General features: G+C 44.6%; 1 protein-coding gene and 2 non-coding genes across 3 annotated transcripts in view; 2 read left to right on the top strand and 1 right to left on the bottom strand.

Annotated features, from left to right (window-relative positions):
• The first annotated feature begins 365 nt into the window (after positions 1–365).
• TRABD2A (TraB domain containing 2A) overlaps positions 366–14,574 on the top strand; it is a 34,286-nt gene continuing 20,077 nt past the window's right edge. The window contains exons 1-2 of the mRNA XM_049784996.1: positions 366–641; positions 9,859–10,419. Coding sequence (XP_049640953.1) covers positions 531–641; positions 9,859–10,419 — 672 coding nt within the window. The 5' untranslated portion in view covers positions 366–530. The remainder of the gene's footprint in view (positions 642–9,858; positions 10,420–14,574) is intronic.
• LOC126025009 (U6 spliceosomal RNA) lies at positions 7,149–7,255 on the top strand. The gene has a single exon (XR_007501063.1). It is a non-coding gene; the product is annotated as a U6 spliceosomal RNA (small nuclear RNA).
• Positions 8,656–8,788, bottom strand: LOC126025457 (small nucleolar RNA SNORA51). Its single transcript, XR_007501461.1, has one exon. It is a non-coding gene; the product is annotated as a small nucleolar RNA SNORA51 (small nucleolar RNA).

Here is a 14,574-nt window from a genome sequence, read left to right as displayed (position 1 = left end):
TCCTTGGTTTCAGTAAACTTTTCTTTAAAAAATAAAAAATAAGAATCGTTCCTTTGCTTCTTGGGCCTCTGCCCAGGAAGGCACCAAGCAGCAGCTCTGGCAAGAGAACAGCAACTTCAGTGCAGGCGGCAGTCTGTAAGTGGAGAGGTTGAAGGCAGAAAGAAAGGAGCTGCTGGCTGCAAACTTCACTCTGGGTCCTGGCGGGCTCCTAGGATAGTGCGCTCGGAGTGGGGCCCAGGGACGGGTTGCGCACCCGTGGCCGGGCTCGGAGGTTGCATGTGGGGGTGTGGGTGGAGGGTTCGTGGTGGGGCCCCACGTGGCAGCCGCACCCGGACCCCGCCCGCCGGCGGCGGCGAGAACTGCAGAAGGAGCGGGCGAGCAGCGCAGGGATGGGGTGGGATGAGTTGGGGTGGGGTGGGCGAGGGCCCCCCGCCCCCTGCGCCCCAACCCGGCTCTCCATGGCAGCTGCCGGCTAGGGCTTCGCCACCTCTTTTCTCTCCCGGCCTTGGAGCCTTGGAGCGGCCGCGAGGATGAGTCCCTGGAGCTGCTGGTTCCTGCTGCCGACCCTCTGCGTCCTGCACGCGGGTGCCGCCCCGCGCCCTGGCGCGCCCGTTTCCACCCACTGCGAGCTCCGGCCCCAAGTAAGACAGACACGCGGCGGCGCCCTCGTCCCCCCCGGGGATGCTCCGACCTGGCCTCCAAGCCCCCCGCGCACAACCCACGACTCTTTTCTCAGCGCCCCGAGCAGCACCTCCGAGTCCCCCTTTTCTGACCGGGGCGCACGCAGCTCTCCGGCCGCTCGAGTCCACGTCCCCTTAACCTTGGCTCCTTAGCTAATCAAAGGGACCTCGGATGGGGTCTCCAAGGGTGTCACAGCGCGAACCCGTGACGCACCAGCGGAACCTGGTGGTGGGTAAAACTTGGCTGAGCAAGTTCGTGCCTCTCGGAATCCTGGTGGGTTCGGGGCCACGCTGCTCTGCAAATGCTCAAAAGCATCCCGTAGCTTAATTTATCTTAGTTTCAGAGCCTGGGTGGGAGACTCTAGTCTAGGGAGTGAGTGGAGCGAGCTAGGGAATAGTTGCAGAGAGCATTTTCTTTTTTCTTTTTTGGTGAGCTCAACATGTTTAATTTCTGTAATTTTTTTTTTTTTTTTTTTGGTTTTTGGGTCACACCTGGCAGTGCTCAGGGGTTATTCCTGGCTCCAGGCTCAGAAATTGCTCCTGGCAGGCACAGGGGACCATATGGGGCGCCAGGATTCGAACCGATGACCTCCTGCATGAAAGGCAAACGCCTTACCTCCATGCTATCTCTCCGGCCCCTGTAATTTGTTTTTAAAGATTTTTATTGTGGTCAAAGTGAATTACAATTCTTTCACAGTCATGTTTAAGGCACATAGTGACAATGAATGAGGGGCATTCCCACCACCAGTGTTGTCCTTTCTCCACCCGTGTTCCCAATCTGCACCCCATATCTCCCTCCTTTACTCCTCGTCATGCTAGTGTAACTGTTCTCCCTTTGTGCGTTACGTGGAGCAACCGTGTCAGACAGCCTAGCGTTCCTCCGGTGCTGCCCTTTTGGCAGGGTTGATGCCCAAACCCAAGACCAGTGAGTCGTACTAGAGGGTCTCAGTGCATCCATCCTGGCGCTGCACGCACGGAATCGGAAAGCCAAGCGGGTTGCAAGCATCTCCCAGGCGTGCAGACTTGGGAGATGCTTGTGCCTTTAGGTTCCGTTTCCTGATGCTCAGACATGTATAGGATTCTCAAGTGGAGGAGGTTGAAATTTCGCGCTGTATGCTATGGGTGGCTTCCTGTTCGGTAGGTCCTTGGCGCTGGGGTGGGCGAGCCTAATAAATGATAACCATGTGATTAATAAATAATGAGCGTGCTTTTCTGCTAGCCTGGGAGCTCTTGCACGTGGGTGCTGGGTTCAGGGGTCGGCCTACCTTTGGGCCGCGCCCACCTTTCGCTGTTGGTAAGTTCATTCCTCTTCCTAACCAAAGCAAAGCAGAGGGGAACCTAATTAAGCCTTTCTAGGCACAAGGAAATGAGCCAGAGGCGCTCTCAGTAGGGTTAGAGGCGCGGCCTTGGGGACTCAGAGGCGCACCCTCCTGCCAGGCTGCAGGCGGGGAAGGGAGGGGAAAGTCACTGGGGCCAGAGTTGGATCTAAAACCGTGGTCGGGTGGTGGCTGCTGTGTGTTATATCAAAGCTGAAGTTCTCCCTTGCCTATGAAACCCGAAAGTCTTTTGCTTTTGCAACATTTATTACCAACTTATAATTATATTAGGAGAGAATCTTAACAGGGTTTCTGTTAATCTCGTTTCTCGAGTTTGTCTTCTCGAGTCTTTCTTTAGTTCTAGTTCTATCCTTTCTCAAGGTTTTTGGTACCAGGACCCTTCTTATGTTCTGAAAAAGGATTGAGGCTTCCAAAATACTTTTTGTTTTTGTTTTTGGGTCACACCCAGTGGCGCTCAGGGTCACTCCTGGCTCTGCGCTCAGAAATGGCTCCTGGGGGCCAGAGAGATAGCATGGAGGTAAGGCATTTGCCTGCATGCAGAAGGTTGGTGGTTCGAATCCCGGCATCCCACATGGTTCCCTGAGCCTGCCAGGAGCGATTTCTGAGCGTTGAGCCAGGAGTAACCCCTGAGTGCTGCCAGGTGTGACCCAAAAACCAAAAACCAAAAACCAAAAACCAAAAAAAAAAAAAAAAAAAAAAAAAGAAGGCACCTGGCAGGTGCGGGGAATCATATGGGATGCCAGGATTCGAACCACTGTCAGTCTTGGTTCGGCTGCAAGGCAAACGCCCTACTATCTCTCCGGCCTCCCAAAAGGCTTTTAAATGTGGATTGGTAGAAATATTATAAAGCACTGGAATATACATGTACAGGTACCATTTAATAGTCATGCTGTCACAAATCTGTAGCCTCTGAACAACTTTGTTTTATTGAGAATGAATGAGAAAAATCATGGTAATAAAAAATCGGGGGACACACACCAGTGGTGCTCAGCACTTCTTTGTAGCAAACCACGTTGGCTTAACCGCTTTACTACCTCCCAGGTCCCCTATGAAGATAGTATCTTTTTTTTGCCACATCCGGGGTACTAAGGGCTTACTCCTGGCTATGGATCACACATGCTGGGCTGGGCTTTGGGATCCAATCTAGGTTGGCCATATGCAAGGCAAGCACCTAAATAGCTGTATTCTTACAGAATCCTTGAGAAGGTTTGAGGTCTACCCACAGGGATTCCAGCTTGCTTAAGAGTGGTTGTTTTGTGAGTTATGTGAGTCAAGAGTAGCAGGTGGGCCCGAAGAGATAGCACAGTGGTGTTTGCCTTGCAAGCAGCCGATACGGACCAAAAGTGGTTGGTTCGAATCCCGGTGTCCCATATGGTCCCCCGTGCCTGCCAGGAGCTATTTCTGAGCAGACAGCCAGGAGTAACCCCTGAGCACTGCCGGGTGTGACCCAAAAAACAAACAAACAAAACCAAAAAAAAACAAAAACAAACAAACAAACAAACAAAAAAGAGTATCAGGCAGGAGTGCCAGGTTGATCTGCATGCCTTAGAGGCTGGGGCTGGGGCTGGGTCTCTCTGGGGTGGGATGGGGGTTGTTGAAACTCCAAAGTGAAGCTCTGGAATCTAACCACCAGTTCATTCCAGCACAACAGCTACCTATGGCATCTGGATCTCAGCAGTTGGTTTGGTTTCTCTTTTGTTAATCATTAGAGATCTTAGCTGAAGTCTGCTCCGCCCTGAGCAGCTCTCCCTTATCAAAATTCAAACAGAGCTCTGGGTGATCTTTCCAGGTGATTTAAACTGCCTATTTCTTCTCCACACAGTCACAACTATCTGATTTTCATCCAGTGCTTCTCAACTTTACCTCCCCGATTATCCTATGGAATATTATTACATCAAGCCCACTCTCCTATCTTGCCTTATCTGATTTATTTTCTCAGAAACACTTAATCATCATCTGATTTAAAAAAGTTTGTTTCTTGTCCCCTACTTGCATCCTTCCCTTGTGTGATTTGAAAAAGGGTAAGATTTCTATTTGCCTTCTATACCACCTACCTCCTTAATGCCCACCCATAGCAGAGGCTCAATAGATATTTGCTGAATGAAAAAGGCAAATTAAGTCAATATTCTGAAGTATCGTTTCTCTTGGGGGGGGGCACCCTAGCTATTTTCAGGGATTAATCCTACACTCAGGGATCACTCCTGACAGGGTTCAGAAGATCATATGTGATACATGGGATTGAACCCGGTCATGTGCAAAGCAAGTGCCTTACCTGTTGTACTTTTGCTCTGGCCCCATCGATGCACACTTGGAAAAGGTGTTCGAATCTGAGGGATACATTTAGCTGTGGGGCAGTTATCCATGTATTCGTCTCACCTGACTGTCATTTTCTTTTTAAAGATGGCTGCAGCAAGATTTATTTAGTTTTGGGGGCACACCTGGTTGTTCTCAGGGTTTATCCCTGGCTCTGTGCTCAGGGATCACTCCTGGTGGGGCTCAGGATGTAGTATGTGGTGCTGGAGACCAAACTGTGTGGAGGAAGAGCCCTACCCACTGCACTATCTTTCTGGCCTCTTGGAGCAAAGTTGAGATGACCTTACCATTAGTATTTTTCTTTTTTTTTTTTTTTTCTTTTTAACCTATGGTGATGTTGACATAACCTTTAGTAGCCTGTGTTGCTCACACGTGAAATGAGGTAGTTTATGATGAGATGAGTAGGGAAAGATTGTGCAATGTTTTCTTTTCCTGCTCTTTTTATTTTTAGGCACCCATAGCCATGTCCTGGAGGGTGTCAGAATGAGCTGTGCAGTCAGACCCTTATGATCAACAGTGTATAAATAGGAGCCAACCAATAGGAACAGACCAGACTTGCCCTCATAAGAAGCCCTGAGCTTCTTTTAGCATCCATGTTCTGGCTGGTAGGGTGTCAGCAGTGGCGTGGAGGGAGGTCTGGGTCAGAGTGGGGAGCAGGTGCCCCACTTCTTCAGAACAGTGCTTCAAGATGAGGACCACTTCTTCCAAAATGCTGCTAACCCCTGGACTATCTTGAAAAGAGAGAATGGGGAAAATATGGCTGCCTGGGAGGCTGAAATATTAAGCATGAATTGATCTGGCAGGCTCTTGGGATCCAGAGGGGGGAAAAGGGGTACTGAACAAAGCCTTTCTAGATTCAGAGTAGGATAATCTTGAATGCACTGAGTTTTTTTTTTATTAAAGCAAAATAGTTTTTTGTTTGTTTGTTTGTTTGTTTTTTGTTTTTCAGCCACACCCAGTGACGCTCAAGGGTTACTCCTGGCTATGTACTCAGAAATCACTCCTGGCTTGGGGGACCATATGGGATGTACCATACCATACCACATACCACAGTCCGTACTAGGCTAGTACCGGCAAGACAGATACCTTACCACTTGCACTACTGCTCTGGCCCCGAAGCAAAATAGTTTTTATTGACCCAAACTTACTTAGATGTGAGGCGAGAGAAAGAGAGAAAGTTCATAATTAGGAGAGAGCTTGGACTTCTTCAGAGTAGAAAAAAGCTGCAAGCACAGTCAAAGATGAGCAGGTGAGTTCTGTTCCTCAGAGCACATGCACTTAAATTCACTGAGTTTATACATGGAAAAAGGAGACTAAGCCCCAAGTCAGGTCTGTTGTATATGAAGGGCCTTTTGTGGTGTCTAAAAGTTGCTCAGTAACGGGCACATAACTCATAGGACTGGAGTACATTCCTTGCATAGAGGAGGCCTAGGTTTGCTCCCTGGCACTTAATGGGTCTCTGAGAATTCCAAGTTGTGACCTTGAGTACCACCAGGTCTAGTCCCCAAAACCAACACCCCCCTCCATCCCCAATAAGAATCAGTTCAAATTAAAGCCCATCAGCCCACATGCCTGGTTTGTGGCCTTGGATAAATGGACTTCTTTTTGTTTATTTGTAGTTTTTTTTTTCTGTCACACCAAGTGGTGCTCTGATTACTCCTGGCTCTGCATTCAGAAATTATTCCTGCCAGGCTCAGGACCATGAGCCTGATCCAGGGCATGCCTAGGATTGAACCTGTGTCAGTTGCATGCAAGGCAAATGTCCTTTTCGCTGTGCTAGCGATCTGGCCCAGTGTGCCTTATTTTATGTGGTATATTTAATCATGTATCTATCTTCCTGTTTGTTTCTTTCTGTGACCTCTTTCATGGGTTTTGGGCAGGCATTCAGTTTCCACTGTCACACCAATGCTGTTTTTAGCCAAATAAGTTGAGTGTCGAGAACTGATCTCTGAATGGAATCACATTCAGGTTACTTTTTTTTTTTATTATTATTTTTTTTTGGGCCACACCTGGTGATGCTCAGGGGTTACTCCTGGCTATGTGCTCAGAAATCTCTCCTGGCCTGGGGGGGACCATATGCTAGGGGATTGAACCGTGGTCTGTTTTCTAGGATAGTACGGGCAAGGCAGATGCCTTACTGCTTGCGCTACCACTCTGTCCCTCAGGTCACTTTTCACCTTCTTCTCCTGGGGCACTTTTCTTGATTGACTTTTAGCTCTTTCCTTTCTCTCCCCCAGTGCTGGGAATCTAAGTCAGGCCTTGTTCATACACCACAAATGGTCTACTACTTGATTTTGTGTTATGGTGTGTGTTCAGGCCTAGAGCTGCAGTGCTGTGTATACGTGCGTGTGTTGTTGTTATTGTTGGTAATACCAAGACCACATCACACTTAGCAATTTGGGGAGGAGGTGCATGTATAGACTGAATTTAGAGCTATTTTTTCAGGTCCAGTGCAGAAATCTCTTAATTGACGGAACTTTCTAAATGACTGCTGTTGAGATGAGAGACACTCAGGACAAAATGGCACGAAGTTGACGTGCAGGATCACATCCTGCTGGGAGACTCCAGGGAGCAGCATCTGGAACCAGAAGGTTCTTGGATGGAATGGGAATAAGAAAGAGAAGTAATAGGAAAACCCCAAACCTAAAGGATTGCAGTGAACTATGAAATTAGTGGCATTTAGAGACTGTGGTACCAACTGTGCCTGTAGATTAGAATTGCCAGAAGATCTTAAAAATATCATGCCTGAAAACAAGCAGCTCACTGCAACCTAGAGACTATCATGTTAAGTGAAATAGATGAAAAGAAGATTATTTCAGTGCTCGCTTCGGCAGCACATATACTAAAATTGAAACGATACAGAGAAGATTAGCATGGCCCCTGCACAAGGATGACATGGAAATTCATGAAGCGTTCCATATTTTTAAAAAAGATTATTTTATTCATCTTTAGTACATAGAGAATCTAAACAAGGGCATAGACAGTATTGAATGATGATGTCAAATCTTTGACCTTGAATGACAAAATGGAGCTAACAAAGCAGTAGAGGGAAAAGAAGGGGAAAGAGGCCAATTAGAAGTAACACGGGGCGCGGGGGGTAGAGTAGTGGCACAGCAGTAACACAGTGGTAGGGCATTTGCTTTGCAAGCAGCTGACCTAGGACAGATTGCTGTTTGAACCTTGGCATCCCATATGGTCCTCCAAGCCAGGAGCAATTTCTGAGTGCATAACCAGAAGTAACCCCTGAGCATCACCGGGTGTGGCCCCAAAACAAAACAAAATATTAATAAAAAAGAAAAGAAAAAAGAAGTAACATGGGAAGCCTGAGAGATAGCACAGTGGTAGGGCATTTGCCTTGAATGCGGCCCATTCAGGATGGACCTCAATTCAATCCCCAGTGTCCCATATAATACCCCAAACAAGGAGTGATTTTTGACTGCAGAGCCAGGAGTAACCCCAAGCACCACTGGGTGTGTCCCAAAAGCCAAAAAAGAAAAAAGTAACATGGGGCAATGGTGGAGAGACTTCGGCACTTTGGTGGTGGTGACGGTGTAGACATCAATGTATGAACATATTGTTAAAGAAATAGGGGCTGGAGCGATAGTGCAGTGGTAGGGCTTTTGCTTTGCATGTGGCTGACTCAGGACAGACCTTGGTTCGATCCCTGGCATCCCATATGATCCCCCAAGCCAAAAGCTATTTCTGAGCGCATAGCCAGGAGTAACCTCTGAGTGTCACTGGGTGCCCCCCCCCCAATAAAAAACACTTTTTCGAATGGAGCAATAGCCAGTAGGGTATTTGTTTATCTTGTATGTGGCTGACCCAGGTTTGATCCCCTGAATCCCATGTGGTCCCCTGAACCCACAAGCAGTCACCCCTGAACACACACTCTGAGCATTACTGGGTATGGCTCTACCCTAATCTCCTCTGATCTCATCTTCAGAGATCTGGAGGTAAGTTTAACATCACTGTGCTGTCAGAATTGAGAGCCTCCACCTTTGGGAATTCTGGATTTGGAAACCTGAAGAAGCAGAGACCATTAGGCCTGCCAGGGAGGTGCCAGCGGCTCTTTACTGGACTGGAAGGGCCCTTGGAAGCCCTTGGGAATCTCTTTGTAATTGTTGTATGGTTCATGGTCAGAGCAGACATGGACCAAACTCAAACCTGGTGATTTCTATAGGTCTCTTATCTTCGTTGTTGTGTTGGTGGTAGAGGTGCTCAGGGATGACACCCAGATGTGCTGGGGATTGAATCCAGGGCCTTCCTTACTCATGCAATTACTTGAACCAAGTGCCTGGTCTGGCATCTCATTTTTAATCAACATTTTTTGTCCCCCAATTCACAATACAGACCAGGCAAAGGGCGTGGGTTGAGGTGTTTTTGGGGTGCATTTACTGTACCTCCTCTTTCTATATAGTCAGTGTAAAGAACACAGCCTGTGGTAAGAATTAGGAGGCCTTATCTTTTCTTTTCTTTTGATTTATATATATATAAAATCCTTCAACATTCCCATGACCAATATCCCAAGTGTCCTTCCTCCCCACCCCACACCGGCCTGTACTCTAGACAGGCTTTCTACTTCCCTCATTCAGTCACATTTTGTTATGATAGTTCTCAGTGTAATTATTTCTGTGATAGCACCCAACAATCTCTGTAGTGAGCTTCATGTCTGGAGCTGGGCACTCCAGTCCTCTATTTTGTCTCTGAGAATCATTACACAAATGTTTTTCATTTTTCTCAAAATCCATAGATGAGGGAGACCATTATGTGTTTATCTCTCTCCCTCTGACTTATTTCACTCAGCATAATAGATTCCATATACATTTCATGGCTTCATCTCTTCTGATGGCTGCATAATATTCCATTGTGTATATGTACCATAGTTTCTTTAACCATTCATCTATTGAGGGGCATCTAGGCTGTTTCCAGAGTCTGGCTATTGTAAACAATGCTGCAATGAATATAGGTGTGAGAAAGGGATTTTTGTATTGTATTTTTGTGTTCCTAGGATATATCCCTAGGAGTGGTATAGCTGGATCATATGGGAGCTCAACTTTCAGCTTTTGGAGAAATCTCCATATCGCTTTCCACAAAGGTTGGACTAGACAGCATTCCCACCAGCAGTGAATAAGAGTTTCTTTCTCTCCACATCCCTGCCAGCACTGCTTGTTCTCATTCTTTCTGATGTGTGCCAATCTCTGTGGCATGAGATGGTACCTCATAGTTGTTTTGATTTGCATCTCTCTGATGATTAGTAATGTGGAGCAATTTTTTCATGTGTCTTTTAGCCATTTGTATTTATTTTTTGTCAAAGAAATCAACATTTAATCAACATTTTGATGGAAATGGTGCTAAATGGAGGTTACATTGACTATTGCTGCTCTTGGTTAGTGAATTGACCTAGACTTTATATACTATTTTGTTTATTTTTCTCCCGGCAGTGTGCTATCTCCTTTGAATTCCCTTCTTCCTCTCAAATTCCAGGTCCCCAGTAGCCAATCTTGATACTGTCTTTTTTTTTCTTTTAGCAAAGTGAGTTGAATTCCTTCTTGTGGACCATAAAGAGAGACCCACCTTCTTACTTCTTTGGTACCATCCATGTGCCATACACCCGGGTATGGGACTTCATTCCCGACAACTCCAAGGAGGCTTTTCAACAGAGTAGCATTGTATACTTTGAGCTGGACCTTACAGATCCCTATACCATCTCAGCCCTCACCAGCTGCCAGATGCTGCCACAGGGTGAGAACCTTCAGGATGTGCTTCCCAGGGACATCTACTGTCGCCTCAAGCGTCACCTGGAGTATGTCAAGCTCATGATGCCCTCCTGGATGACCCCAGATCAGCGTGGTAAGGGCCTGTACGCTGACTACCTCTTCAATGCCATCACAGGGAACTGGGAACGGAAGAGGCCTGTGTGGGTGATGCTCATGGTCAACTCCCTGACTGAAGTGGACATTAAGTCCCGTGGGGTGCCTGTGCTAGACTTGTACCTTGCCCAGGAGGCCGAGAGACTGAGGAAACAGACTGGGGCAGTGGAAAAGGTGGAAGAGCAGTGCCATCCTTTGAATGGGCTAAATTTTTCACAGGTAAGGTCCTCTCCCCTCTTTGGACTCAGTGATATAAGTACAGCTACTGAATTACAATGTAAAGGAGAGAACAGAAGCACAGTTTATCTAGAGTTTACTTAGGATGTCAAGATACAAGCTTTTTAGCTATCTCACTGACATCTGGTATTGTCTTGTCATTCCAACAGCTAGACTATGCATTCATTGCTCACCCATTACTCACTCACTTTGAGTTTTTTTTTTTCTCAGAGGATGCTTCTGGAGCATATGGACTCTGTGAATGCCAGACTGGCTGACTTAGGGTTCGGAGCTAGTCTTGTTGGTCACAGATTATATCAGTAGTAGGCCTCTTAGATGTTTGCTGATTTGTAGAATAAAACCCAATGATTTAGACCTTTGAGATCTTAAAATTTTACTTAGAGAGGCCAAGGACTTGTAAGACTTAAAATAGCATTCATGAGTTGATAGTGAAAGTTCTAGGGGACTTACTGTCTTGTGAAATGCTATAGAATTTATTAATGAGTACTCAGAGGCTAAAATATAGAAATTGATTTGGCCTACTGAGTTAACACTTTTAATTTTAGTAAAAATAATTTTATTATTTTATTATAGTTCAGTAATATGGTTTTGATAGTATGAAATATTGTTTTAAGAGTTGTAATATTGATGCACAGTTATTGCCCCTACTATCAAAGTACCCAATTCTCTCCATCAGTGTGAATAATTTACTGTTAATCTGATCCTTCATTTCTCTTCTCCCATTATATGCTGCTTGGTGAGCTGAGAGTTTAATGCAAGGTCAAGAGCATCATTGTTCCAGACTTCACATTTCCTTGTTTTGTCTTTTGCTATACCACAGATGAGTGAAAACATCAAAATATTTTCTTTCTTCCTCTGACTTTTTGCTAATGGTGCTCAGGGCTGAATCCTGGCTCTGTATTCAGTGAACACTTTTGATCAGATGGCTTGGGGGACTATATGGGATGACAGGGATTGAACCTGGGTCAGCCACATGCCAGGCAAGTGCCCTACCTGCTGTACTATCACTCTGGCCCTTCCTTTAACTTATTTTGCTTAACATGCTTTTAGTTTCATTCACATTGCAGAAAACTGCATGTTTTAAAATGCATTAGATTCCTTTGGGGACAATGTTAATCTTGATTATGAATATGAAATAAGTTATCATTATACTGTTCTTATATTATGAAAAATACTATGTTAAATAAGTCATAGGTTAAGCTTAAAAAAGGTAGAAACTTTAAATTTAGGAGGAAAGCATTTTATAATTCTGGAGACTCTTTTAGAAGATAAAAATTACTATGAATAGTAATTATAGTAATTCATTTACAAAGAGAGAGTAAAATACCCACAATCTTGATGTACATACAGCTCAGTGGCATCAAACAAAGCATCTGCTCTCATTAGTAACCACCCATGCCAGGATTCTAAACTTCTATCTCCTTAGAAAGTTCAAGTGTATTATTGCAGTATTACTGTGCAGAAAAGTATTGTGATGGATTCTCACAAACGCAGCTATGTGGCCAGTCTCCAAGGACAATAACCAAAACAACACCAGCTTCCCACATGTGCCTTGCCAACCTCTCACTTCCAAAAAACTTTGTTCGATAATTGGTTGGATTGTTTTAGAACTTCACATAAATGGAGTTACCTATTTTGTTTATTTAGTGCTCTGTTTCTTTCACTCTCTTTTTATTTCTCCCTTTCCCCTTTCCCTCTCTGTTTTTGTGTTTCACGTGGCAGTGTTCAAGGATTACTCGTGATTCTGCACTCAGGAATCACTCTTGACTGTAGTTAGGATCATATGAAGTGCCTGGGATTGAACCAGGTCAGCCACTTGCAAAGCAAGCCTTTCCCCTTTGTGCTCTCTCTCCCTTCTGAGTTTTCTGCTTTTTTTGTTCAGTATTCTGCTTGTGGTTTACTCAAGTTGCAGTGTAGAAAGCTGTCCATTATTTTCCTGCTGGTGGACTTATAGAATTCCATGTTTTTATTATGGTGGTCAATGGAGTTAATCCAGAGTACAGTTGGTCATTTGTATTCATTTTAGAGAGAAGATGAATCCTTGACTATGGCCTTTCTGCTACTGCCCCATCCATCTAGTATGCTGGCTTCTTCTTCTCTGTGTCTCTGCAGAATGTCAGCCGGTGCCCAGCTGCACAGGGGCACCTGCTGTGGTATGTTCTGATTCTTTCTCATAGGCAGAAGTTGGGAAGAGACATGATTATAGAGAGCCTGAGGATGGGATTTTTGAAGTTTGTTCTCAGTGTAAGTGCTCTCAGTTGAGGGTAATAATACTCTACCATTCTGTGGTCTGAAGCAAATAAAACTGTCAATTGGAAGCATTTCAGAAATATGATAGAGAGAAAAGGGAGTGTGAGTCAGGCCTTACTAGTGATTTCCTGCTACATCTTCAGAATTTAATGAGATCAGCTGAATCATCCTTGTTTTAAAGTTAAGGAAACTAAGATTTAATAAACTTAAGAGCCTTGTCCAGGGCCATGTAGGTAACAGACAGTGATTTGGGGCTGGTCCTCAGATATGTCAAAGGCCTCTGTGACAGATGATTTTTCACAGGATTTGTTGGTTGTGGGGAATCCTGGAGTTGCCACAGAGGGTTTGAGGCTTCCATTGTCCCATTCATTAGTTACTTATTGGTCCCAGTGGACTGACTAATAAGCCTTTGAATTTTGGCTAGTGTGATGGGGCAGCGAATTTTAAATTTTATTTTCTTGTCATCAATTTGACTCAAAGCCTCACAGGTGTTTGACTCACTTTATTGGAAAATTCTAAAGCTATGAGGAAAGACACGGACATGTGAATCTCTACAACTACATGTTTTGTCAAGTATTTCTTATAAAAATTTAGTCTCTGAACATAGAGGTACTGTGGGTGGAAGGTATGTGTTACATTTTTGATATATAAGTGTTAAAAAAGACAGTATCATGAATGATATTTTATATCAATTATATGTTGTGATAATAGTATGTTGAATGTATTGGTTACATTAAATGTATCATCAAATATAATTATATCCCATTTTATAAATATGACTACTTGAACACCAACCCTCAGTGTGTGGTGGATCCTCCCCATTAACCTGCATTGGTTGAGATGGTTTCTGGCTTACGTGTGAGGAGGCTTTCTAAGGGTTGTGCACTTTTTGCCCATGTGCCTAGTTGAATTTACTTTCAGGAAGTGTGCAGAGGCTCTTCCCTTTCTACTCTAACTGGTAATAAAGAAAATACTTTTTTCTTTACTGACCTGTGATGCTCTTTATTTATTTATTTTTGACCTATTGTGATTTCTCTGTCCTATCATTTAATCTTACTCTTTTTTTTTTAATTTTTTTTTTTTTGTGGTTTTTGGGTCACACCCGGCAGTGCTCAGGGGTTATTCCTGGCTCCAGGCTCAGAAATTGCTCCTGGCGGGCATGGGGGATGATATGGGACGCCGGGATTCGAACCGATGACCTCCTGCATGAAAGGCAAACGTCTTACCTCCATGCTATCTCTCCGGCCCCTCTTTTTTTTTAAATTTAATTTAATTTTTATTTTGATCATAGTGGCTTACATATTGTTTACAATAATATTTTAGGTACATATTTACATAAAATCAGGGGGGTTTCCTCTTTATTTTTAGCATGTTACCAATACACACAAACTTACAACGTAATCTCTTCTTTCCCTTTTGTCCTATTTTTTTTGGGGGGGGGGAGAACACACCTATTGGTGCTCAGGCATTTCTCCTGGCTCTTTGCTCAGGAATTACTCCTGAGTAATTACTCAGTAATTACTTACTGAGTACTGGGGGGAACATATGGGATGCTGGAGATTTGAACCTAGGTTGTCCTCATGGTAGGCAAGCACCCTACCTGCTGTACTATCACTCTGGCCCTATCTCTTTCTCTCTCTTTCATTCGGATTTCAGATTTTTCAATTTTATTTCATTGTGCATTTTTCGTCTTTCTGTTGTGCTCCCCTTTACCTTTCCTCTGTGGAGAATGAATTAATAGCTTCAGCTCTCTTGCTTTGGTGTTAAGGAAAGCAGATTTGATCAAAACAGTGTAATCATTTTACTTTCTTCAACTAGAACCATCACAATACCCTTCAGTCACCTTAGGATTTTTGTGCTTTGTCACTTCAGGTTCGTCTTACTGGG

Source organism: Suncus etruscus, chromosome 12, assembly GCF_024139225.1.
Source record: "Suncus etruscus isolate mSunEtr1 chromosome 12, mSunEtr1.pri.cur, whole genome shotgun sequence".
Classification (NCBI taxonomy): Eukaryota; Metazoa; Chordata; class Mammalia; order Eulipotyphla; family Soricidae; genus Suncus; species Suncus etruscus.
The sequence above is the reverse complement of the archived record's forward strand: the minus strand, read 5'-3'. Positions and strand labels throughout refer to the sequence as shown.